Below are 25,696 nucleotides of genomic sequence, written 5' to 3' on the forward strand. Positions count from 1 at the left end.
GTAGGCGTAGTCAGGAGGGCAGGGGGAGGGGGCAGCTGCCTCCCCTGGATTAAGCAATAGAAATACTTAACTAACTGACCAATTACGTCGGTTCTGCCCCCCCAACAAAAAAATCCTGGCTCCGCCCATGTTTCAGGCGTCTGGCAAGTGTGGGTCCAAGCAGGCGCGAATTCACGATTTGGTGCCCCAGCTGGAACCTCCCCCTCGGGTGCAAACGGGGCCAGCCTCCTCCCCAGCCCGTCATGGAGTCTGGTTAGTCCGGGTTTTCTGGTTCCCACAGAGGCCGCCTTCTCCTCGGTGCTGCTTAATCCAGCTCGAAGCGTCTCTTGGGCTCGTGGGGTCCGTCCGCGCGAGATCATGGCTCTGTACACGCGGGGATCGGCTGCCGTGGCCGTGATTCGACTGTGTAATCCTCCACTCAACACGCTCAGGTAATTTGCAAGGGAAGACTTCGCCCCAGCCAAGGGATTCTCGGGCTCCTGGTTGGCGGGTGGAAACTGCTGGTCTGCAGATTCGACCCCAGAGAGCGCATTTTTGACCCTCGAAGCAGGCTCGGCCCCTGAAAGATACGCTGGCAACGAGCGAGCCTGCATGCGCTTCTTCTGCTTGACTCGGAGGGTCGCTTGCTGTCGCACCCAGATTCTGCTTGCATGCTTCCCATAGGCTGACCACTGTGAAAACAGGATGTTGGACTACCTGCTTATGTTTACATGGAAGAAAGTCCCATGGTACTCGGTGATGCTTCCTCTTAGGTGTAATGGATTGTAAGCAGAGCCTTTGCACCCTTACTCGGATTTGTTTAGTAAAGGGTAAAGGGATCCCTGACCATTAGGTCCAGTCACGGAGGACTCTGGGGTCGCTTTATTGGCCGAGGGAGCCGGCGTACAGCTTCTGGGTCATGTGGCCAGCAGGACTAAGCTGCTTCTGGAGAACCAGAGCAGCACACGGAAACGCCGCTTACCTTCCCGCCAGAGCAGTACCTATTTATCTACTTGCACTTTGATGTGCTTTCGAACTGCTAGGTTGGCAGGAGCAGGGACCGAGCAACGGGAGCTCACCCTGTTGCGTGGATTCGAACCGCCAACCTTCTGATTGGCAAGTCCTAGGCTCTGTGGTTTAACCACCCGCGTCCCCGGATTTGTTTACTTCCAAATAATTGTGCCTAGGACTACAGCCACAACTAACTTCTTGCTTGCCAACCCTAATTTTCCAGCAGTGCATAAGCCAGCATGATATGGAGATGTTTTAGTTTGGTACTGCAGAGATACTTTCACCCTAGTTGGGTGGTTAGCTTTGTTCTCAAGTTTGACAAGCACACGCAAGCAGCGTGAGGACATTAGTTATGGCTTTCCCCCTGCGCTTCAGAGTTTCAGCCCTGAATTTCCTGTTAGACAAAAGATACCATATATACAAGAGACATGTGAATTACAACTGTTTTCCAGCCTTTAATTCCAGACTAATGCAAAAATTTCCCTATTCTCAAATACTGTTTCTTGCCTGCAGCAAAAGTTAGTTCAAATCAGCATGGGAAATCAGCACCCACACACTCTCCTTTTCTTTTTTTTCTTTTTGCCTTCCTTTATCCCTTGTGGGATCAGTGACAGTAGAAATCATTAGCTGGCAGATTTCTCCCTATAAGGATCTGGACTTTAAACCTACCACACTTATGCCCTCTTGGCGCTTTGCCCCACAGTTCCTCCCCCTCCAAAGCTTTGCTTTTTTTCCTGCCTGCCAGTAGTTTACAGCCTCAGTCCTGTTTTCCCTTCCTTGCTTCCTTCCTTCCTTCCTTATTTTTATTAAATGTTTTCTTGTGTTACAAAGGTATGTCCTGTTTTCTTTCTTGGCTCTTCCCTTCAACTGTTTGTCTTCACTATTCTTGCTTCTCAAGCTACAGAATTAGCTAAATTCCTTTTGCTATTTTCTTTATCAACTTCCTTAACACTCCTTTCATTATACAGAGCCTCCTGGCTTTGTGACTGAGAACTGATTAGCTTCATTTTGCCTCAGTCTTCTTAACCCTTTTATTTAAACCTTGTTTTCTGGCTACCTTTCCTTCATGGTTCTGTTTCTCAGTCCATTGCTTACGCTGCATCCATCCTCTGGCTGACCTCCCCTTTCCTATGTCATAGGGCTGCTTCCCATATAAGGTTTTCATCACAGCCAAACTAACAACTTTTCCTACCCTCACAGAAGCTGGACTACAAACTGGTCAGTGTGCCTTGAATAACTGAACATTCTGTGGCACCACACCAGCCCAGACTGTAAACAATAGAAACCTTACTGCCACAAGTGGAAGGCAATATAGATAGTACAGTGGTATCTTGGGTTAAGAACTTAATTCGTTTTGGAGGTCCGTTCTTAAACTGAAACTGTTCTTAACCTGAGATACCACTTTAGCTAATGTAGCCTCCCGCTTCCGCTGCACAATTTCTGTTCTCATTGTGAGGCAAAGTTCTTAACCCGAGGTACTATTTCTGGGTTAGCGGAGTCTGTAACCTGAAATGTCTGTAACCTGAAGCGTCTGTAACCCGAGGTACCACTGTAGTTGAGAACTACAGTTTCACCTACAAACATTTGTTGATCAAGTAGAGAAACTCTCCTAGCTGTGCAATAAGGAGATGATTGAAATATGTAGGATAATCACTAATAACTGGGAAACACTGGCCTGTGAGTGCTCCAAATGGAGAACAGCCTTTACCAAAGGTGTCATGGACTTTGAAGAAGCAGGAACTCAGGGTGAAAATGATAAAAAAGCTAAGAGGAAGGTATGTTTAGCAAACCCTCACTGTGATCAACTTCCACCTGGAAACCTATGTCCCCACTGTGGAAGGAGGTGTGGATCCAGAATTGGCCTCCACAGTCACTTACGGACTCACTGTTAAGACCATGTTCAAGGAAGACAATCTTACTTTGTTACGAGTGATCACCAAAGAAAGAAAGAAAGAAAGAAAGTAAGTATAAGGCAATAATATGCTGAGCAATCTTCAAAATGTTTTAAAAAGTATAAATGGCATATAACATATTTAGCACAATTCGGCTTCCCAAACTGGAGTTTCAAAATAATTTAGGACAGCTTTGTGCTTGTGCATGGGCTGAGATGACAGTAGGTTTGTTCTTTCACAGTGAACCCAAAGAGATACAGAATAGCCAGAGATGTGTATCTGTGCCTGACTTAGCAATATGCTTTATGTAAGTCTGTGGCCCCTGTCCTGGTCCTCTATACTGACTTCCTGGTGTGGACCAACAACTTTGCACCATATTGTCTTCCACAGGTTCATAGAACTGTTATTCCATATACATTCCTCATTTTGATCCTACCATCATCATGTGCAGAGAAGCTGCATAACAAACATAGTCTCCATCTGCCTGCTCATTATCTTCCAGGAGCTAGAACACAATTCTGTATTCACTCCTTCACTAATCAGAATTGCCATGTGAATTCATCTTTATTGAACACAAGTACCCATTCATATTCAGAAACTTAAAGTGTTTCCAAATCTGAATGAATTTTTCAATGCAATTTCAGTAATGCATCCCTAGAAGAAGGGACCTGTTGGTCCCTCTGAAGTGTAGCATTTTTAGGAAAGGGGCTGACAGAACATGAGTCCCAAAGCATGAAACCTTGGTTGTAGAGCTCAAATAGCTTTATTCATTCATTTGGGACATTTTATCTTGCCTTTCAGTTGGCTGCTGTCAAGGTGGCTTTTCTTTCGTTTCAGGGCTGTGTGGGCCTATAATGGAGTCACCACCTCACCCAGAAGGAAAAACTGGGAATTCCTGTCACATCACATGTTTATGGGTACTTATGGGTCACAAAGAGATGTACACGACTAAACAACAAGAACAACAATGTTCAATAAAGATGAATTTGCATGCTGAAAATGAGCTGACTGCCAGCAGCTATTGTTACTACTACTATTACAGTCAGTCATGTCACAAAACCTATGAGCCAAATAGTGTAGGTAGTAGCCTAGCCTGAAGTTACATTGGAGCAAAGGAGAGTATGCCTTGGATCACATTTTCCTTCTCATTACAGGAAGCAGGAAGTAATCATCTTAATTTTTTTTAAAAAAAATATTTATGTAAAATTCCACTTTTAATGGTAAGTTGTAATGTTGGCATGGTAAAGATCATCCAAAGAAAAGGAAAAAGTCATGGGCTGAGAATCTGGTTAATATGTAAACTCAAAAGTCTTGTGTTTTTCAGGACTTTGGATACTATTAGGTTGAGCCAGGATCATGATCACATTATAATATACAGTGGTACCTCGCAAGACGAAATTAATTTGTTCTGCGAGTTTTTTCGTTCTGCGAGTATTTTCGTCTTGCAAAGCACGGATTCCCTGGGTATTAACAGTTTTAAGAAAAAGGAAACAAACTCGCAAGACGTTTTCGTCTTGCGAAGCAAGCCCATAGGGAAATTCATCTTGCGAAGCAACTCAAAAAACGAAAAACTATTTCGTCTTGCGAGTTTTCCGTCTTGCGAGGTGCCACTGTACTGGGTTACTGTTTGCTAGTAAATAACCTGTTTTTCTATTCCATGTTTAGCGAGACAGTTTCAGTATGGAACCCAGACTTAGCCTTTTTGTTTTCCAGTGGTAAGATAGTTCCCTAACAAATGATACATAAACAGATAATTAGCTACAATGCATTGACGACAACTGTGTTTCTGTATTTTAGCTATAAACTATTTACTTCACAGGCAGTGTAAAGATTGACAGAGATGAAGCTCCATAGAGAATGTAAAATGTCATCTTACTGAGTTTGTTCAAATGACTCCAAGAATACAAGGCATAAGACATCATTGGTCCATCTAGCTCAGTATTGTCAACACAACCAGGCAGCGTCTCTCCAGGTTCTTAGGCATGTATCTATTTCCAACTCTACCAGGAGATGCAAGGGATTGAACTTGGGACTTTTTGCTCTGCCACTGAACTATACAGCACCTCCCCTTAACTCTGGCCAATGTTGGTAGATCTCTGGGCAATCATCTGTGTGGGTTTCCGACTCACAGTAGTTCAACAACAACAAGACTCTACAGCTCAATATTAGACTATTAAAATGAAGAAAGCTGGGGGGTGGATATTTTTTGTGAGAGGACTTAGCCCCTGTTCTGGTGAAAGCAAAAAGTTAATATACATATTAGTAAGTGTAAGAGCTCCCCTCCCTGCCTATCTTGCACCTGACTCCAATTGGTAGATCTTGGAATTTAAGTAACAAGCAAGGTAGATCCTGCAGTCTCCATATTCCTGCAATATAACATTTCTGATATATTTTCTGTCACACCACATTTGGAAATGCTGAATATAACAAATGGTAGCCTAACAGCCCTCTCCTGTGTATATTTGCTTGCAAGTAAGTCGAATTGAGTGCACTAAGGCTTATTCCTAACTAAGTGTGCATATGTTTGGAACCGTAAGTCATATTATCCCTGACTTTTTTTGAAAAATCAATTTGGCATTGCTAATGCCCAACCATGTTATAGGATTTGCTTTACGGTTTCAAACTGACTTGTCACAACGGCTTAAATTCTCCCACACAAATGATCATGGAGCCATGGTATGGAATTGTATACAGTGGTACCTCGGGTTACAGACACTTCAGGTTACAGACACTTCAGGTTACAGACTCCGCTAACCCAGAAATAGTACCTCGGGTTAAGAACTTTGCTTCAGGATGAGAACAGAAATCGCACAGCGGCGGCAGGAGGCCCCATTAGCTAAAGTGGTGCTTCAGGTTAAGAACAGACCTCCAGAACAAATTAAGTTCTTAACCTGAGGTACCATTGTATGTTGCAAGAAAGAACCACACAGGTACATGCTTTATGCTTCAGAAGTACAAGAACAGACATGCAGTAAGGGAGCTGAGATTCTAATTGGGAAGGTGTCCAAAACACAACATATAACTAAAGAAATTAGCATTGAACTTGGGAAAAACTCATTTATCTATATCAATATGTTGAAATGTTCACATGATGCAGTAGTGTTTTTAAATTAAAGTTGTGCAATACCTATCTGCAAAACACACTTACCGGTACTCCCCGTTTACTCTGGGGCACATCATTATAAAATAATCTCTGTGTAGGGTGTGTTATGTTTACTGTGATGTGAGATTTGTAGCACCAGTGTTTTTCACGTAACAAATCAGTCAGCCTGGGTTCAAACTGGTGTTTTCAAATGACTTTAAGATTACGTACTGCATCTTCAGTTTCTAATTGTGACTTTCTGCTGGCCTCGAAGGTGGAAGAAGTAATGGGGAATCGCCACAGTTTTGAATTTGTTTCAAAGTTTTTGCTGCCATTTTAGCTCCCTCTAGAGGTAGTTCATATATTTTCAGGCTTCATGTTTTATCAATGGCCTGGTATGCACATAACAGTAATCCAAATGATGGCTTACTGTGAACAAGAAAGTGTAATAATAATAATAATAATAATAATAATTTTATTATTTATACCCCACCCATCTGGCTGGGTTTCCTTAGCCACTCTGTGCTGGTGCCCAAGGAGAAAACTGCAGCCGCTTTGTTTTCCCCCAGCTTTGCTGCTGCACATTGCAGAGCACAACCACAGCACTGTCTAGGATACATATTTATGTACCTATGTTGTTTGTATGGCTACTGTTTTTCCCATAAAGGGAGGTCTTTGCAAAATCGCCTTTTCACTCAATACTCTAGAAACAGCTCTGTATCAGTATAGCTACTTCATGTTTCTTTAGAGTATATTGCCTGCTGTTCATCATCAAGCTTCTAGGAGAACAAAAATTCAAATATTCTCATGTTCACTCACACCTTCTCACTCCTCTCTTCTCCTCATACCCAATGTCTTCTTCCTTCTTTTTCTGCTTTGACCATTTTGTCGGAACTGACCAACTACTGGCCTCAGTCTACGCACAGAGAAGAATGACATGGTAGAATACTGAAGTACTAGACTGGATTTTAAAACTTCAGAATGCAGATGTTGCTGCTGCATATTTGTAATGTCCCCATGCGTAAACAAAATAAGAAAATGGTTGCAATTTAAAACAAGCAAACAAACACCACTGCATATCAGGCGATTCTAGCCCAGCCTACTTCTTGTGGTGTTAGATTTTACTTACCAATAAAGATTTGGGGTTTTTTTTTACATAGGAGCAGCATTCAGAAATGGTATCCCACACCTCCACCATGAAGTAATATTATCACTTTTCCATCTCAGGTCATTATCACCTTCGTCCATCTCTTTTTGCTCATGTGTGGATCAGGCCTACAGTTAACTTCAAACTATGATTAGAGGAAGGCACATGGAAGAGCATACAATTCTAAGGCTTGGCCATCTAATTGCCATTATTTCTGAAGAAATACATTACATGCACATAGGTTTTACCTGTGGACTCAACATAACATCTTTGTACAGTTCAGGTCAGGTTAGAATGGTTAGAATCCTCCATTGAGAGTTCCCAAATAGATTCCACATGATTTAAAAAAAAATGTTTTAGAGATTTATTTTATAACAAATCAGATATTCCCCTAACACTTTCAGTGATTATTTTCTTTACTTTAGCCCTCCAACATTACTGGCTTTAGAACGAGATGTGAAGCATGCAAATACTGATCCCACTGTGAAAGCTGTTGTGATTTGTGGAGCAAATGGGAAATTCAGCGCAGGTAAGAGCCTTTGAACTCATGCTTGTGTATCACCTTTTTCCTGCTCCTGTTAAAAATTAATATGTTTTGCAACTCTGCACTGGTACCATGGATTTGCCTGGAATCAACTGTATTCTTAGTATTTACTGAAAATAATCCTGGCTAATTAAATGCCACTATACTTATTCTAAACTAGCCATGCTGTACTAATGAAAGTAGAGTTTTGGGTGCCTTTCCTTATATCTTGTGATGTCTATTGATCCTTTAACAGACCATTATTTTTAAAGGACCATAAAGTGATTTTTCTGTAACTGAAATAGAGAACCATTTCTCAGAGTTCCAAGAACTGAAGACTCATATTCATTATAGTCTCTGGTGACATCAAACATTATTGTTTTCCTCTCATTCACTAATCTAGTGGTTCCCAAATATTTTGGTATGATGACTCATAACCCTAATTTACTTGGTAAGGTGACCCATCAGTTTATTGTCACATGAAGTTTGGACCATTTGTCTTCAGCAGCCATCAATTTCTGGCATTCCAACTGTAAATTCGTGTATTTTGTAATTATAACTTGAGGTATCCAAGCAAAAGTGTACTTAACATTCCTGTTAATGTGGAATTTGTTGAAAAGTTTAAGGAAAGTATGACCCCATCCAAAGTGGGCAACTTACCAACTCAGGAGTGCCAGCTTGGCCCTGTGACTGTAGGTGCCCGGGGCTGTGGGTGCCTGCAGCGTGTATGGCCCTGGCACTGAAATATGTGAGCGCTCGGCCCTTTAATTTGGTGAATTTTGTGGGTGCTCAGGCACCCAGGGCCCCAGGGAGCCAGCACCTATGTACCAACTCATATAACCCTGCTACCACATTTCATCTTCATAGCCTGACTCACAAAGATAAAGGTAAAGGGACCCCTAACCATTAGGTCCAGTCGTGACCGACTCTGGGGTTGTGGCGCTCATCTCGCTTTATTGGCCAAGGGAGCCGGCCTCATGTGGGTCATGTGGCCAGCATGACTAAGCTGCTTTTGGCGAACCAGAGCAGTGCACGGAAATGCCATTTACCTTCCTGCCAGAGCAGTACCTATTTATCTACTTGCACTTTGACATACTTTCAAACTGCTAGGTTTGAAAAGATAGGTACTATCAAATAGCAATAGCACAAGTATTGCCTCATCTGCTAGCTCAGGATATTCAGTAGCAATTGAGTAATGTGAGTAACATGAAGCCAAAATTCAGATAACCTCACCTCCCCAAAGTTTTCTTTGAGAATCATGTCACGACAGTTCACTGAGTTGTTGTTCATTTTGCACAGACAAAGACAACCTTGTAAGATTAGTTACACATGGGTTTCACATTCACTCAAACTTCTGCTTCTTTAGCAGAAAAGTAGCGGACAAATGTTGGTGGAACAAACTTCAAATCACCCTTGGCTAAACTATTAACTAACCCTGGCAGCAGATCCAGTGATGGTTTGCCAAAAGGTGCTCATCAGAGGAAAGCTGTAACAGTCACTCAAAACAACTCCCCAAATGAGCACTTTGTGGCAAACTTTCACTAGATCTGCCGCCAGATGCCAGAGCAGTGTTTATAAAAAAGTAAGACTCAAGCCTTTCCTACATTTGGTTACAAGTGACAACAGAGCATTATAATATGCCAACAAAACAAAATGCTGTTACAGGTTTCATCATACCAGTTAAGTATTAAAAGCAATAATTAATTTGGGTTTGCTTATAAAACCCAATGACCCACTTGCACGGGTTTGGAAAACACTGCTCTAACCTGCCTTTATCTTGACCTTGCTTATTATGGCTACCTTTGCCTGTGTTAAAATTTACGTTTTGTTGGCCCTTTTGTGATTAATTGAATCTGTTTGCATCATCGACTTAACCCTAGAACTTGCTAACCATCTAACCCTTGTATCTGGTTTTGTGTTAACTCCACTAGTGATTAAATTTTCCTTGATTGTCAGTAGGGATGTTGAATGTAATTGGGCACAGCAGATCAATGCAAGATCCTGTACTAGAGACCCATAGTGGGAATTCTTATTGACTTGACACCTGTCTGTATATAATTTATGGAATGAGCTCTTTGATTTTGTCTCTTAAAAAGCATTACAAATGTCTCAAGAGCAGGTTCACTATCCGCTATGCAAGTATAGTTCCATTGCTTTGAAAGACATGACTGAAAGTGAACAAAAAGCAACCCTCAAAACCCACAGATAACCTTCCATGGAGCAAAGCCAGTACCCACCCTTAATAAATTACCCACTAGATATATTACATCTCAACACAATTTTTGTAGTCTGTTTTTCTGCCATGAAATTTTGCTTCAAACAGCATAGATTTCTGCTATGTATGATTCAGCTAGGCTATTTTCTTCTAGTTTTCATACATAAGTTTTTCCTAATAAAGTAATATGGGAATTTCAGTGGTTCCACAATTACAAGTGGCTTCTCCATTATTTGTAGCTTCTCCATTGCCAAAGTTCTGCAGAGAGTCCCAAAGACAAAAAATGTAGGATATGCTTTCAGGACACCAAATTGAATCTTTGTACACTAAATTGAATCTTTATACTTTTCACCCTTCTTGAAGTCTGTGAATCTGCCCTGTTGTTGGTTGTCATCTACCAATTTGAAGAAGGGTTTATCTGGATAGCTTTTTTGAAGGGATTGTATATATATTCGTGGTTTTGTTCAATTTCTTTAGGTGCTGATATCAAAGGATTTCCCAGGATAGGTCAAGGAGACATGCCCAGCTTGGAAGCAGTAGTTTCTCTGATAGAGAAGAGTGAAAAGCCAGTGGTGGCTGCTATTGAAGAGGTGGCTTTTGGAGGAGGCCTGGAAGTAGCACTGGGCTGTCATTACAGGATTGCAAATAAGCAGGTACAATGATTTTTTAAAAAAAACAGCTTAGATAGGTCAGCTTGTTGGAAAGGCTCCTTAATATATGTTCTCTCCATGAGTTTGAACTTGGAATATTACCTCCAACCAACACACCACCCAGAGACCTTAGAGTCATAACCCAGGTAAGGGATACCTATTTATCATTAAAGACTATGACATCATTGATAAATGAGAGTGAGGTAGCTCCACATCCCCGCCCCCTCTGTTTTCATTCAGTTTTGTTTGGTTTTTTTTGTTCTTGGGTGCTATTGAAGTGTATGTTCTTGTTTAAATAAATAAAAAATATATTATAAGCCCCAGTAACTCTCTAACCAAGCATCACAAATACCCAATCTTTGTTCCAGGCTCGGGTAGGTTTACCTGAGGTCACAATAGGCTTACTTCCTGGTGCTGGCGGGACTCAACGACTTCCCAGACTGATTGGAGTACCAGCTGCACTTGAAATCATCACCACAGGTAAGCTCCTCCAGATGTGAATGCTAACCATACAGGTGTCAAGTATATTAACAGCTTGATAACTATACTGACATTACAAGATAATGAATATCTATGCAAGTAACATGTTAGAAAATGGCCGTGACAAGCACACACTATGTATGTATAAGGTCCTAAGTTCGATCCCTGAAATTTCTAAGTAATAAGATGTATATAAGGTCACAATATTGGACATTCAGACTGTTTTGGGTGGAGTTGCACTCCCCTTAGGAATCACTTCACAAGTCCCATCAGTGGAAGGATTTGAGCTTGCACAACAAGGCTTCCCGACTCTCCTCCCCCATGCCCCCCAATGGCTCTGGGTTAGGGTTAGGAGAACCCCCCAGAATAGTGCATGGGGAGAGGAGAGGGAATGATGATTCCATCTGCCAAGCTGCAGACAGAACAACTGGAAGAGCGTGGCATTGCATTGCACCCTATATTTCTATCCCACTTTTTAGCTAGAGTCCTCAAAGTAGCTAACAACATTTATAAATGCAACAGATACACAAAGACCCACATGCTTAAAACAAACAAACAACCAGACCCACTGGAACTGGCTGCAGATATTCCTTCCTGCATGGCAGTTGCTATAAGTTGGCTCAGGGTGAGGGAGTCCAAGTGGTATAGGTCCCAATCTTGTCGCTGCCTGCCTCCCTTGTTCCTTTCTTCCTTTCCACAGGACAGTTGGTGTCAGGTAACACTATGCAGATGAGGGGCAGAGGGGGGGCAGTCCAACTGGAGCAAACCCTGATGTTGTCTTGTCTGCCTTCCTCATTTTCTTCTTCCTTCCCACTTCTTCATGCCAGGAAGACATGTGCCAGCAACTGAAGCACTGAAACTGGGAATCCTAGATGGGGTTGTGGAAGGAAAAACAATCGAAGCAGCCATAAACTTAGCAGAAAGAGTAGTAGGTAAGAGTTCTTAACTGTATTGGGCAGCAGCATAACACATGTGGCATGACCTGAAGCCCAGCCTTAATATAAGCCATAGACAAATATCAGTGAAAATATTTATTTAGCAGAGCAATCCTATGCATGTTTATTCAGAAGTGTTGAGTGGGGCTCCTTCCCTGGTACATAAGTGTGCATAGGACAGTAACCTTACTAAGTTACAACATTGGAATGGTACAAAGCCCTGATACACAGGATAGTTGGTGGAAAATAATAAGACTGTATTACCAAATCATAAATGTCCATACAAAAATCCTTGGTTAACTTGATGCCCTGCCAATTGACTGGCGGAGCTGTTTTTATGTTTTTGTTTTTCAAATAAAGCTATAGGATTCTGAATATCGATATCAAGGGATTCCAAAAACATTGCTTTTTTCAAAATAATCGCATGGCTAAGGTAGGAATTCATGCAGCCTTGGTTGTCCTTAGTTAATATAACCTTGTTCTCATAGGGTGGAAGAGCGTTCCCTGAAGTGTTTCTCCAGTTGTTCGCATTTATTGCTGATCATGGAAAAATTTTACTGGACCTTTATTGTCTTATTGTTTATTGTGTTTTTATTTTAACATATTCAATGTTAGGTAGTATATAAATGTTGTAAATATATGTCTGAAAATAGTAATTCATGTCAGGTGTGGGGAACCTGTGGCCTTCCAGATGTTGATGGACTACAACTCCCATCATCCCTGATTATCCTTGGCCATGCTGGCTGAAGCTGATGGGAGTTGGGAGTCCAACACCATCCGGCGAGCCATAACTTTCCCAGTCCTGTAATATTTGCCATCACAGCACTGAATGTCCTCCTGTATTCCACCAAGGCTCTTTGCCTGGATCTGCTAAAACATAGGAGTTACAATACCCCTGGCAGGGCAAAAAACACGGCTCAAGGCTTTGGAGGGTGTGTGAAACCCACTCCCAAAAGAGGTAAACACTCCCCAAGGAAGATTGGGAGCCTTCCAAGCAAAGACTTTCTAGAACCTGCACAAAACAATCTGCTATGCTGCTAAATTGGTTTTGCAGTTATGAACTTCTTTCTATAGTTTAACCTAAATCTTTCTGTTTCCACCATTTGCAGCTAAAGCAGTTTCCATATATTTGTCTGTTTATTTCTTTGTTGATATCCAGGCATCTGCTGTGCAGTGAGTTAAAGGACAAACGCCAGCAGGACCCTACAGGAGCACCTGAGGCCTGTCTGAATCACTGAGCAGCACATTCCTTGGTGCATATACCTCGTGAAAATGTGCCTATGTGGACTCAGTGTCAACAAATGGCTGGCCTATAATTTTGGAGTCGAGCATCATTACTGCCAGTCGTAACGAAAACACAATTGGTTATAAATTTTAAAACAGAGGCACGCTTGTGACTGAGCGGATCTAATAATCACACCGTCAAGAAACTCCTATTTTACGAAACACAAGCAAGCTTAATAAGACAAATATAACATGGCCAACAGGTGACTAGCAGCACAATCCTATACATCGCTACTCAGAAGTAAGTCCCACTGAGCTTAAGTGGTGTCACTGGCACTTACCACAGTTGGAAGAGCACAAGCACCAGATTGGCTGCACTGGTGTGCTTGTGTAGCTCTGATCTCATTGCTGCCCTGTCCGATACCAGTAAGTGACAGCAACACTGCTGTGGGAAGGGAGGCTGAACACTCGTGCACTGTCATGCTGGTCATTCCTGGTAAGAGAGTATAAGATTGCAGCCAATGGCTGCCATCTTGTGCAGGCTGTCAACATGCAGAGGGCCGCAAGGCCAGCTGGCTAGCCCCAGCTGGGCCATCTCCTTCCAGCCGTCCCGCTGAGAAGACCCATCGGCCTCTGCTCCAACGTAAATCAGCGACCCGGGCTTCAAAGCCAGGGCACACTATCAGCAGATCGAACTGCGCACACAGAATAGGCGTGAGGCTTGTGAAAGCATACTACAACTACAGATTTATTAATCATAAATCAGGACAGAGAAACATGTCGTCTCTCTCTTCATCTTCTCAGAGAGACAAACAGCAATACACATAATGGAACTTCCCAGCAAGCTGTGCTGGAATGTAAACAGACATGTGACACGCAACAGTTCCACACGTCTGCTCCTTAAGGTGGAATGGAAATTCTCAATGAGCAAGCAGCATTTACTTCTGATTAAAATATTCATAGAATTCTGCTGTTAATATGTTTTTAAGCACCAGAAAACAAATTATTCAACAACTACATCTTTCCACATTTGGCTACCCATAAAATCGTACTTCTTCTTACTACCCTTCTGAAGGCAATAGTTGGTGAGACATTTCCAATGCACAGAGGTCCACATTTCAAGCAGGGTGACTCCAGGGTGCTGCTGGCTGAGTCACTGAGGCTGCTGTCCTATACGCACACTTACTAGGGACTGGGAGAGCAGTTTGATTCAGTTCACATTTTAAGGCAATCCTACTGACTTTGCACTTTCTGAAGCAATATGTGAATTGAAACAGACGTTCTTCAAAATCTGCAGTTCTCTACATTTTGCCATTCAGCTCTCCAGCCAAGTAATGTTTACCAAAATGCACATGCTAGGGTAAAGCATGCATTCAAATGCATATATTCAGGAAAATATCATACAAAAATTCATTATATAAGGGAAAATAGCTTTGCAAAAATGTGAACGTTAGACAAAATTGCATACAAAGATGTGCATATGAGGAGAAATCCATGCTAAAATCTGATGGTTTTCATGAAGACTTAAAAAAACCAACCACTAACTAACTTTTGAATTGATGAAGAAAGGTGGTGAACTAAGCTAAAGGGTGGGAAAATGAGAAACTAGGAGAAACCAAAATGGACAAATTCATCTATTCCTACTAGGGAATAAATCCCACTGAAACCAAAGGGGCTTGCTTTTGAATAAACATGCACAGGGTTTCCCTGTGATCCTGTTCCACAGATTGCTCAAGTGGTGTGCAACTTGCACCTCTGTAAAAAGGAGGGGGGAGTATTTTCAATTCAGCTAGATGTCTCGTGAGCAAGGAACAGAAAACATATTTGGGGGGAATATGTTTGCACCAGCTGTTTTTAACATCACACTATTCACTTTGTCCACCTGATGGCACTAAAACCTGGAAAATAATGCTGCTTTCAGCATACAGCAGCAAATACCATCAATTTATCAGAGTTCCATGGTTCTTTGTGTTCATGGAGGCAGCTACTGTGCCATTGTTCAGATGAAGTCTGAACAGTGGCTGCCTTTTAATACTAGGCTTTTTGAAGGAAAGATGGGGCACAAATGTAAAAATAATAATAATAATTACCATTTAGCTGTTGGTAATTCTACCCATGACACAACAAAGTTCGGAGAGTTTCAGTGCCCAGTAATTTGTATGTCTGAGGAAGGTTTCCTGCAAAGCAGACCTTACTGTAATTATGTTGCCATAATTTTTCAATGGCGTTTCAAGCAGAGTTTGGGGGAGGTGAGCCTCCAGCTCTGGTCTGGGTGGGTCTCCTTCCAAAAAACCAAAGACCTCCTCATCTCCTCTTAAGAATCAATTGGAAAAGATCAGTAATTGCTGACAAAGAGTGTGTTTGCATCGGGTTTGGGGTGGGGCTCAGATGCACTCCTATAGCGCATATTTCACTACCTACAGTCCACAGATGGTCCAGATGGTCACCTATGGCAGGTAGGGACAAGTATAGGTTGTGGTATCTGTGGAATTTAAAGTAAGTGGTAGACTGTCACTTTGAGAGGATTACCTCCTGAACATTGATATGTAATAGATACAATATGGCGTAAAACAGGGGAGGGAAACATCTGGACTGCAGGCACTGGTCCCAGTTTGGCCCGTGAGGCTGTTTCTCACAAACCATGCCCACCTACCCTATACATGATATCAGGTAAGGGGCAGGTATGGCTATGGATGGAAGGGACCACTTGGGAAAGGAACAATTCTATATTATAGAATAGATGTACTGAACTTGAAGCAGGAGAAATCCCACTAGAAACACTCAACTGTGTGTGTGTTTTTTAATCTTTTGCCAACACCACCACAACAGGAATCTCTCTGCATCAAATTAGGCAAGTCCAGACAAGTACTTTTCTTCAAGGGACCAGATGATATATGGCACTTCCTGGCCATACTTGTGTTCTCACTTTCTTCTGCTTCCAGGGACTCAGTTTCCCTATGGATTGCCCTGCCTTTACAGGGAATCCTAAATAACCAGGTGTTTGCATGTTGTAAATGAGCCTTTTGATATAAGCGGTTGAAGTCCTTGTACCAGAAGGTGGTACACTGAAATACCTGGATATATTTTCTCACCTTTCTTTTTGTAAAGGTTTGAGAGAGTTATGTCCCATAAATAATACAATGTATATTATCTTGGCTTTTTCTATATTGACAGTAACATGAACTACAAAGAGATCATCCTCATTATTATCAACAACCATGACATTATTTTCTCCCACCTCTATCTCCTAAACAAAAGAAGAAAGAAACATGCAGGGTGTTTCAGAGACTGATGTTTTGTAGAACACTCAAAATATGTGATCTAGGATTGTGATTGGAATTTAAAATGCTGTGTATTTATTAGGTCAGATTTCAGGGGAGATGAAAATATTTAATATGGCTCAATTTAGATTGCCTCCGTTTTTAATATACTTTTGGAAAATGTAGGATGCTTAAATTCTTTACTGCAGTGAGGTTTTGAAATTCCTCTCTGCAAGCATAAGGGTTAGAATATGCCTTTTTACACTTTTTTAAAAAGTGTAAATAAATATTAAATACTCTAAGTTGTAAGTTCCATTGAACTTAGTGTTTACAAGTAAACCCACTTTAAAAATACTTATCTGGATTCATTTCAGTCTGGGTCAGGCACAGTTTTAGGACCAAAACAATCTTGGTCACCCTGATGTATCCTATGTTGAGAGCAGGACATGGAGAATATGGCTCTGCTTCTGCTTCTCAATCTGTCAACAGCTTTTGATTCCATTGACTATGGAATCCTTGTAAGGTTAGCAGTTCAAATCTGTGTGACGGGGTGAGCTCCCATTGCTCTGTCCCAGCTCCTGCCAACCTAGCAGTTCGAAAGCATACCAGTGCAAGTAGATAAACAGGTACTGCAGCAGCGAGAAGGTAAACAGCAGTTTTGTGCATTCTGGCTTCTGTCACGGTGTTCTGTGCAGTTTAGTCATGCTGGCCACATGACCCGGAAAGCTGTCTGTGGACAAACACCAGCTCCCTTAGCCTGAAAGTGGAGTTGAGGGCCACACCCCATAGTCAAATTCAACTGGAGTTAATTGTTCAGGGTCCTTTACTTCTAACTTTTACCTCCTGGACCAACTCTGTGGGATTGGCACTATTTTACAGCGGATCCACTCCTACCTACAGGGCTATGTCAAGAGAGCTGCGTTGTGAGACTGTGTTTCACCTGCAGACGGACAAGAAATTAATTTTAGTTTATCAGGAAAAGATATGGACTGACTAGTTTTGTCATCTTGATTTCTCCGTCCCTACAGGACAGCCGTTGGGCCCTCGCAGGCTCTGCCAAAAAGAAACTCCTAAGCTACCCAACATGGAAGCCGTTCTTGATGCAGCTTTTGTGAAGGTGAAGAAGCAGGCCAATGGGTGCCTCTCGCCAGAAATGTGTTTCCATGCTGTAAAAGCCTCTGTGTACCTGCCATTTGCAGAAGGAATTCGCAGAGAAAGGGAGCTGTTCATGTTCCTCTTGACTTCAGGACAGGCTAAGGCACTGCAATATGCCTTCTTTGCACAAAGGTTGGTGGAGAAGTGGGCATTGCCCAGTGGAGCATCTTGGAAAACTGCAGTCCCTCAGCCAGTCCGGAGAGCAGCTGTGATAGGTAAGACTATAGGATTCCATGAGTTAAGCTCATTTATTGATATCTTGTTCTCAGTAGCACTTGTAAAGTTCCTATTCATTCTTAAGCGTCACCTAATTTGCATGCAGGAGATCCAAAATTGGTGTATCACCTCTTCAGTCCTGGCTTCCCTTCTCAGTAGCTGCATCTCTGTTTAAAGATCCTGGAGCTCAGCCTTCCTTTGAATCTCGTTGCCTTGCTTCTACTTAAGGTTGCCACCTCTAATTCTGGACAACTTGAGATGCCTTTTTGTAAATCTCCCAATACAGGGGGAGAAAAGGAAACCAATGACACATTATCCCTTCCTCTTCTGTGATAAGTTAAGTAGAGGGAGATTGTTTTGCTCAGCCGGTGTGATAATAATGTATTGACTCTATGAGATTCTTGTGTTTGGAATGTGATCTTTGAAAGTAGGTCTTCTGCAACAGATGCAGAAGGTATTTTTGTCAGGTGTCATTTAGAGGTGACAGAAGGTGCACCTACACCTACACAGCCCATAGACGCTCCTTTGCTTCTGGCCACCATGGGTAAAAGTTCAGCAAGAAAAAGGGGCTGTCAGGCTTGGGTTTCAAAGACTGCTTTTCCCTTGCACAGAGGCTGTTTACTGAAAAGTACTTAATCATTTGAGGATGTATTCATCCCAATATGTTTTGTTGACAAGTACCTTTTAAGAAGCTTTCATCTCATTGTAGCGAGCCACTCTTCCCATTTTGCCGTCTCCTATTTCTCTCACCCCCCCCCCAATAATGCCTTCATTAATTTTTTATACAGGCAGCTGAAATAAAGCTCTTTGATGCACTGCACAGATCTCTCAACAGTCCTTTGCTGTTCTGCATATTGATCGGTATACTCAGTGGGAGACAGCTCTCTAAGTAGCCCAGCCCTCAGCAATGCCCCTTTGATTTTTAAGAGACTGCCAGCTATCTCATCCCTCCCTCCCTCCCTCCCTCCCTCCCTCCCTCCCTCCCTCCCTCCCCAGTTATTAGATACAGGATGTGCTTTGCTGCAGTGGGTGCAACCTGAGCTCTCTGCAAGCTCACCTCAGCACGAGGTAGCCTTGAGGACTGTGGCTTCATATGCCCCTTTGCTTCTTCCATTTTGCAATCTTAATTAACATTCTCTGCATGAGTCATACCCCTTTAGAGCAAAAATCTCTATGTCGTCAGTTACATCTGCCAACAAGCCTGAACTCTCAAGTTGCTATGAACTCATCCACTGGAGAACTGACATTCATGTTAAGCAGCATGGAGCCTGAAGCTCAGCACATGTGGGAGGGATGTGGTTTATTGTTCAGTATGCAGACGTAAATGTGTGTCGACCTGATCTGCATTACCACATGGGCTTTGGTGGGAACAGTCTCCATTTTGAGTTTCATGGGAAATCATAAATGACAGGTTTGCTGCTAGACAAGTGACAGATATGCAAAATGGATATGTCTGTTATGGAAATACAGATACAGGTCAAAACAGAAATATTAATTCTGAATTATCATTGGAATGGAATGGAGCAAGAATAGCTTGCCCAGAGGAGGCTCTTACTCCAAGCTAATATTAATCTAGAGAATATGTAGTAGAAACACTAGCATCTACCAACATCTGTTCCTCATGTTGGCACCTTATTTGCATATTCTTCAGAGACTACAAAGAACTTTGAAATAAACCAGCACTTTAATTGGACATTTACAATCTGAATATGTTTCAATGCATTTTAAGCCTACTGAATTTTCTGTAACAAGTTTTCCATCATTATACATGGGTCACTGTGCGTTGCTACAAACTTGCTTCGCTGCTTCGAGCAAACTGAATCTGAAATGCTTTTAAGGCAGTGTAGGATGAATTTTGCATGACTGACTGCTGCTTGAGCATATCTGGTGCTCAGCTACCTAATAAATTGATTTGGTCCTCTTTTGCTGTAATATACAGAAGCAGGGTGTAAGGATAGCATTATCGAAATGAAGGTAACGACACTTTTCTGTGGTGGTTGCAATATATATAACACCGCCTCCCCTGCCCCTGCAAAACTTGAATGTGATCCCAGTCTTCTCTTCATTGCAATGGGTAGTGCTTCATTTGAGTCTGGGCTTCACTATTAGACCTAAGGCTCTCTTTAAAGAGCCAGTGTTGGGCCCTGCCATTTGAATCTCCATTAATCTTCTGCATTAATTAGAACTGGTTTTCTCAGATTCTTCTGAAGCTAAGGTTCTTCTGCGTATAAAGACATTTTTCATCCTTCCCCACTAACAGCCAAATTTGGAGAGATTCATAAACAATATCTTGTGTGTGTGTGTGTGTGTGTGTTTAAATAAGGTGGAATCGTACCTATAGATATCACTATTATTCAGATTTGGTCCACAGCAGTGGGCGGCAGAGTTTTTAAAAAACAATTTCCCAAATGAGCTCCCCCCCCAAAAAAAGCTGTTGTGTGCCCCATATGGGGAAGTATACAGGCCCCATGCATACAGGGTTCCAGCTGGAAATCAACCATACAACTAGAAAATAACTACAGTGGGAACTGAGGTCAGATCAACTACGTAAGATGACTTAGAGGGGGAAAGGATTTCCAGAAGTAGTAGGAAACATTTAAATAGAGACAAACATGTTCCAGCTTTTCTTTTAATTGTGTCTCTGATCTTGTAAACTCTTTATTCAGCTATTTTTCATCCCATAGTATACTGGAAGACTGAGCCAAATTGCTACCTTGTTTGACCCGCATTACTAGGAATTGATCTTGTTTTACTGACAGCATAATTTCAGCTATTCTTCATAAAGCTGCTTTAGATTAATTTTTTAATCCCTGTGGTTTGTGTTTCTTTCTCCAGCTAAAACAAGTCACATTCATAGACTTGATAATATGGGCCATGAGTTTTTAAAATAATTAAATCACTGTACAGCAAAAGTCTTAGTCACATAGTTTTGACCCTTTTAGCAAGCCTCAGACATTGACAGCTGGTTCTAAATATTGTTTATTACAAAGTTTCCTCATTCTGATCTTTGGCCCCTGCAATACAAAGGGATTTTGATCTGATCCTCATCAGGTAGCTGTCCCAGAACACAGATTGAGTAGCTGTCCAAATATAAAATCAGTGGGCTGAAACTAGAATGTATTGAGCATATAGCAGGCCAGCCTAGATAGCTGTGTCACTGAGGAAGCACCATGTGTAAGGCTCCATAAAGCTTTGAGCAGAAGGCTTTTGGGGAACATTGACTAATAGCAATTTGATGCAGCCTTTCTAGAATAAATGAAGATCAATAGGTTTTGAAAGCATGCTCCACATGCAAGAAGGTAACCAGCACACTTCATGACAGAAAAGATAGTTAATCAGACAAAAAAGGTCACTTGATTGTGAGGAATTCTTATTCTGCTACAACTTTATCTTGGCTGCATTCTGATATGATGGTACACCATAATTTGTATTATGAACACAAGCATCCAAGAGCCTTAGGCTTGCACATTCCCTCATCTTCTTCTTTCTATAGGTGGAGGAGACTAGAAGTATCTAGTGGGGATTTGCAGCCATTTTGTCCAAACCTAATAACTATGATTTGTGTAAAAATATAGTTTGCTGGAGTTTGGCAAGACAGCAAATATGAATTGCTACATAGCTTATCTCCTCCACTCATGCATAGAGGAAGAAAAGGAGGAGAGTGCAATTTCTAGTAGCTATTGAACAGACTCCCCTATGAAATGCATAATCCCAACTCACTTGCACAGACATTAACGTTGCTTTCCATCTTCAGCCTTGCAGTAGTTTCTTTTCAGGATGGTAATGTTAATTCAAATGTGGATCTTCTCAATGGTTTCCCTCTCAATTTATGTGCCTATTTTGTAAGTTAAAAGATTGCCTAATAAGCTCCTCTCTGTAGAACATTTCTAATTATTCCTTCTCCTTTCTCTCCCTGCCCTTTTTATCACAAGGTTTAGGGACAATGGGACAAGGCATCGTGGCATCTCTGGTCAAGGCTAAAATTCCTGTAGTGGCTCTTGAACAGGATAAAAAGCATTTGGAGCTGGCTAGAGGAACTATCACAGCTCTTTTAGAACGGGAAGCTTTAAGAATGCAACAGAATGGCCAAACACTGGCTGCCTCTATGCCTGGTTTGCCTCAGTTCACACTGGATTTTGGTGCACTGAAGGATGTAGATATGGTTATTGAGGCTGTATATGAGGATATGGCTCTGAAGAAGGAAATCTTCCAGAAGTTATCAGCAGTCTGCAAACCTGAGGCCCTTCTGTGCACGAACACCTCTTGCCTTGATATTGATGAGATTGCTTCTGTCACAAACCGCCCTCAGCAAGTAATTGGCACCCACTTCTTCTCACCAGCTAATAGAATGAAGCTACTAGAGGTAATCCATGGTCAGCGAACATCTCCCAATGCCATTGCCACAGCCATGAGAGTTGGCAAAGCTATGGGCAAAATTGGGGTTGTTGTAGGGAACTGTTTTGGTTTTGTTGGGAACCGAATGCTGAATTCTTACACTGAGCAAACATACTTCCTCTTGGAAGAGGGCAGTACTCCAGAGGAAGTAGACAAAGCTCTGGGGGAATTTGGTTTCAAAATGGGTCCCTTCCGTGTTTCAGACCTTGCTGGGCTTGATGTGGGCTGGAGATCTAGGAAAGGGCAAGGCCTTACTGGACCCAGCCTGCCTCTTGGCACACCTCCTCGTCAACGAGATGGCAGACGATACAGCCCACTCCCTGATATTCTGTGTGAGAAGGGGAGATACGGCCAGAAAACTGGGAAGGGTTGGTACCAGTATGATCAACCCGGGGGAAGGGTAGCAAAGTCAGATCCGTGGCTTCATAGTTTTCTTGCTGAGTACAGAAATGCTCATGGTATTTCAGTACGCACCATTAGCCAAGATGAGATCCTGGAACGCTGCCTATATTCCCTTGCCAATGAGGGTTTCCGGATATTATCTGATGGAATAGCTTCTTGTCCAGAAGCTATTGATACCATCTACATCAATGGCTACGGCTGGCCCAGACATAGGGGTGGTCCCATGTTCTATGCTTCTGAGGTAGGGTTGCCTACAGTTCTGGCAAAATTGCAGAAGTATGCTGAGGCTAATCCTGACATACCCAAACTACAGCCCAGTGCCTTTCTGCAGAAGCTTGTAGCCTTGGGCAGCCCTCCTTTGAAAGATTGGTCATCACTTGTAGGAACTCAGAACAGCAAGTTGTAATTGCACTGCAAGCAGTCTGGTTTTCCCATTCCAATATTTTTGACTCTTCCAGTCCAGACTAAAACACAGCGCATTGTAGAACACTGTCAGTGTCTCTTCTGATTCTAATACAATGTACACATCTATGTATCCTGCCTATGTGAGTGAAAGATTCTGCTTGCAGCGTGCTTTTTATCATACCTTCTTGAAATTGTGCCTGAGGGTCTCACTTGAAAACAATACTTTCATGTCTAATGAAGCTACTCAGCCTCTCCATGAGATCATCATGGACCCTGGCGTAACAGCTCAGAAAGGGAAGGACAACTGAGGGGGGAGGCACAGAGCTTGAAAAATACAGTGTATGTGACTTTCTGCACCCACTGTTTTTTCCTTCAGTTCTTTGTTAACTACATTTAAAGTCGACCTGCCCATGAGGCTGGGTGAGGCAGCTACTTCAGGTGCCCACCCCCTCAAGGGGTGTTACCCCCATTCTGCCGCCCAGCTTTGCTGCTGGTCTCCCTGGACTCTGGGGCAAAGAGGGACTGATGCCAAAGCTCTGTGGAAGGCCTCCCCCCCGCCAAGTCGACAAAAGGAGAAGCGTTCCTCCATCCAGCTTTGCCACTGGGCAGAGGTGGAGATTCACACACACACACCTGGTGGTGTAGTGGGGCTTTGCGCTGGCTTCTCCTGAAGGGAAGAGCTGATGCAAAGCCCCGCTGCCTGGCAGGAGATAGTTCCAAATAAATTCAGAGGAGGGCATCTCAATTTCACCTGCTTCTGATAGCTATCATTCTGACCTTTGCTCTTCCACAATTGATGTGTGCTAAGTAAAAAAGACCATTTCAGAGATGAAATGCAGTGAAGTGGGTAAACACTGCTAATGAGAAATGTGGCTGAGGAACAGAACTCTCAGCCTTGGAAGGCTCAGTTCCACCTTCTTACACATTGATGGTGACCAATGAATCTCAGCAATTGATGCTTCAAATGCTCTTCAGTCTAGCGTAAACAAGTGCCTTGTTCTTGCTGTCTGCCTTTTCTAAATCAGTGTCTCCTCTCCTTTTCAAACCTGTGTGATCTCCAAATTCCTCAGTCTGTTTCTCTTACATAATTTGGAATTTCTGTATCAGCAAGTACAGAATAAGTGCCTTCAGGAACATTGATTTTAGGGCCTGCTGGAAATAATGTATCTCAGGGATTCCATAAGCACCAATGGTGCCAGCAAAAAGGGCTTCCAAGAGTGCCAAGCCAACCTCTGAGTCTGAATTACAGTGCTGAGGCCATAAGATTGTCCAAACTTTTCTTCTCAGACTAATTATTTCTGAAATCCAGGAAATCAAAAGTAAAATCACCAAGATTCAGCAATGAATTTTCTCCCTAAATAAAGCTATTTTAATTAATCACATGTGCCTTTCTACAGTGTCCTTTCCTGATCTCACACTCAAAACTAGTATCACAAAGCACCTAAAACTGGGGTTGGGAATCGCCAGCCCACTGGTCAAATTTGGCCCACCAGGCTGCCTCATTTGGCAAATCACACTAGGGGCGAACTTGGGTCTTTGAAATTTCAGCGGCTCCTGGTGCGAGGCCAAAATTTGCTGCTCCCCTGCCTCTCACCTTCCATACATCATAGCTGCAGCACCATGATGTGCCTTCTGGGCTCAGCACCCAGTGCAGTGGAACTAGTTATGCTGCCCTAAATCTGCCTCTGGTTACTCCCAGGGCTTGGCCAAAGGAGGCTGTGCAGGCATTGCCAATATGGTAGACCTCAAAATGCTGAATTGTCTATTCATTATTATTCAGAAGATCTGGTGACTTGTATTGGTTAAGAACATTAGACAAGGAGACCCAGTGGATTGTGTATCCTTCTCTCATGCCACTCAGCCTTGAAATGACCACACACTATTGCATAATGTGCTAGCCACAGGATAGTAACTAGAACTTATATGTTACTTTCTCAGAAATAGAACCAAACTATAACTTCCCTCCCTCCATAATGGGTTTCAGTTCTAAGTAGTTTCTGAAATTCCTTTCCTTCCTCTTAAACCTAGCTGCCTCCTTAGGGTATCCACATATAGCCTGTAAGAGGGTTCTTGTGCTTGTACTTTCATGGAAGGAAGAATTTAATGTGTTGTGGCTTTTCCCATCATTGTACTCTGGTGAAGTGGGAATTTGCACCAGCTAGAATCCTTCTGTGCATCCCTTTAAATTATAGACAGCCTCTCCAGGATAGACTTGGCAACCCTTTGCCCCTCTTGCCTGTCTGGTCCACACTTCTCTGACTTCCAACACACTTTCCATTCTTGGCAACAGCGCATAACCATTCTTGGACCTACTGTAGGTCCTGCATAGCTTGTCTGCAGCCCCATCTTTTTACTTGCCCCAGTTTTGTTCACATCAATGCCTTTGCTGCCATTGTTTCAAGTCCCTTAATTTCCTGCCAGTGCCTAGTTGATTCTCTCTCCTAAAAGCTGCCCTGGCTCTCGGTCAACATCCTGCATTGCTCAGTGTTTCGTTTGTCCCTGGTCCTCTCTTGCCAAAACACTAGAATTTCTCATGTCCTTAGACACTGTGAGCTTTTTCAAAAGCCCTTTCCATCCCTGCCAACAGCTCACAACCATTCCTTGTCTTAGGCCCTGGACAGCTTGCCTGTAGCCCCATCTTCTTGCATGGCCCTCACTGGACATAATTTCAGCCATTTTCACTGCTTGTAGTTGAATAGACTTTGAAGGATGTTGGCCCAACAGA

The 25,696-nt window shown here is 42.5% G+C and overlaps 1 protein-coding gene across 1 annotated transcript; it reads left to right on the top strand.

Annotated features, from left to right (window-relative positions):
• Positions 1–150: 150 nt before the first annotated feature.
• Positions 151–24,353, top strand: EHHADH (enoyl-CoA hydratase and 3-hydroxyacyl CoA dehydrogenase). The gene is made up of 7 exons (XM_081910415.1): positions 151–431; positions 7,537–7,640; positions 10,327–10,502; positions 10,868–10,979; positions 11,807–11,911; positions 17,427–17,768; positions 21,702–24,353. Exons 1-7 carry the CDS (start codon positions 358–360, stop codon positions 22,970–22,972), a joined length of 2,184 nt encoding a protein of 727 aa, XP_081766541.1. The 5' UTR covers positions 151–357; the 3' UTR covers positions 22,973–24,353.
• Positions 24,354–25,696: the final 1,343 nt, after the last annotated feature.

This window comes from Podarcis melisellensis, assembly GCF_964234715.1.
Source record: "Podarcis melisellensis genome assembly, chromosome: 5".
In the NCBI taxonomy this organism is placed as follows: domain Eukaryota; kingdom Metazoa; phylum Chordata; class Lepidosauria; order Squamata; family Lacertidae; genus Podarcis; species Podarcis melisellensis.

Bases quoted from the DNA above. Each gene is read 5' to 3' on its own strand.
- EHHADH (XM_081910415.1), top strand. From the start codon at position 358: ATGGCTCTGTACACGCGGGGATCGGCTGCCGTGGCCGTGATTCGACTG. The intron at 432-7,536 runs GTAATTTGCAAG...TCTTTACTTTAG, and splicing joins CCTCCACTCAACACGCTCAG to CCCTCCAACATTACTGGCTT. The intron at 10,980-11,806 runs GTAAGCTCCTCC...TCTTCATGCCAG, and splicing joins ACTTGAAATCATCACCACAG to GAAGACATGTGCCAGCAACT.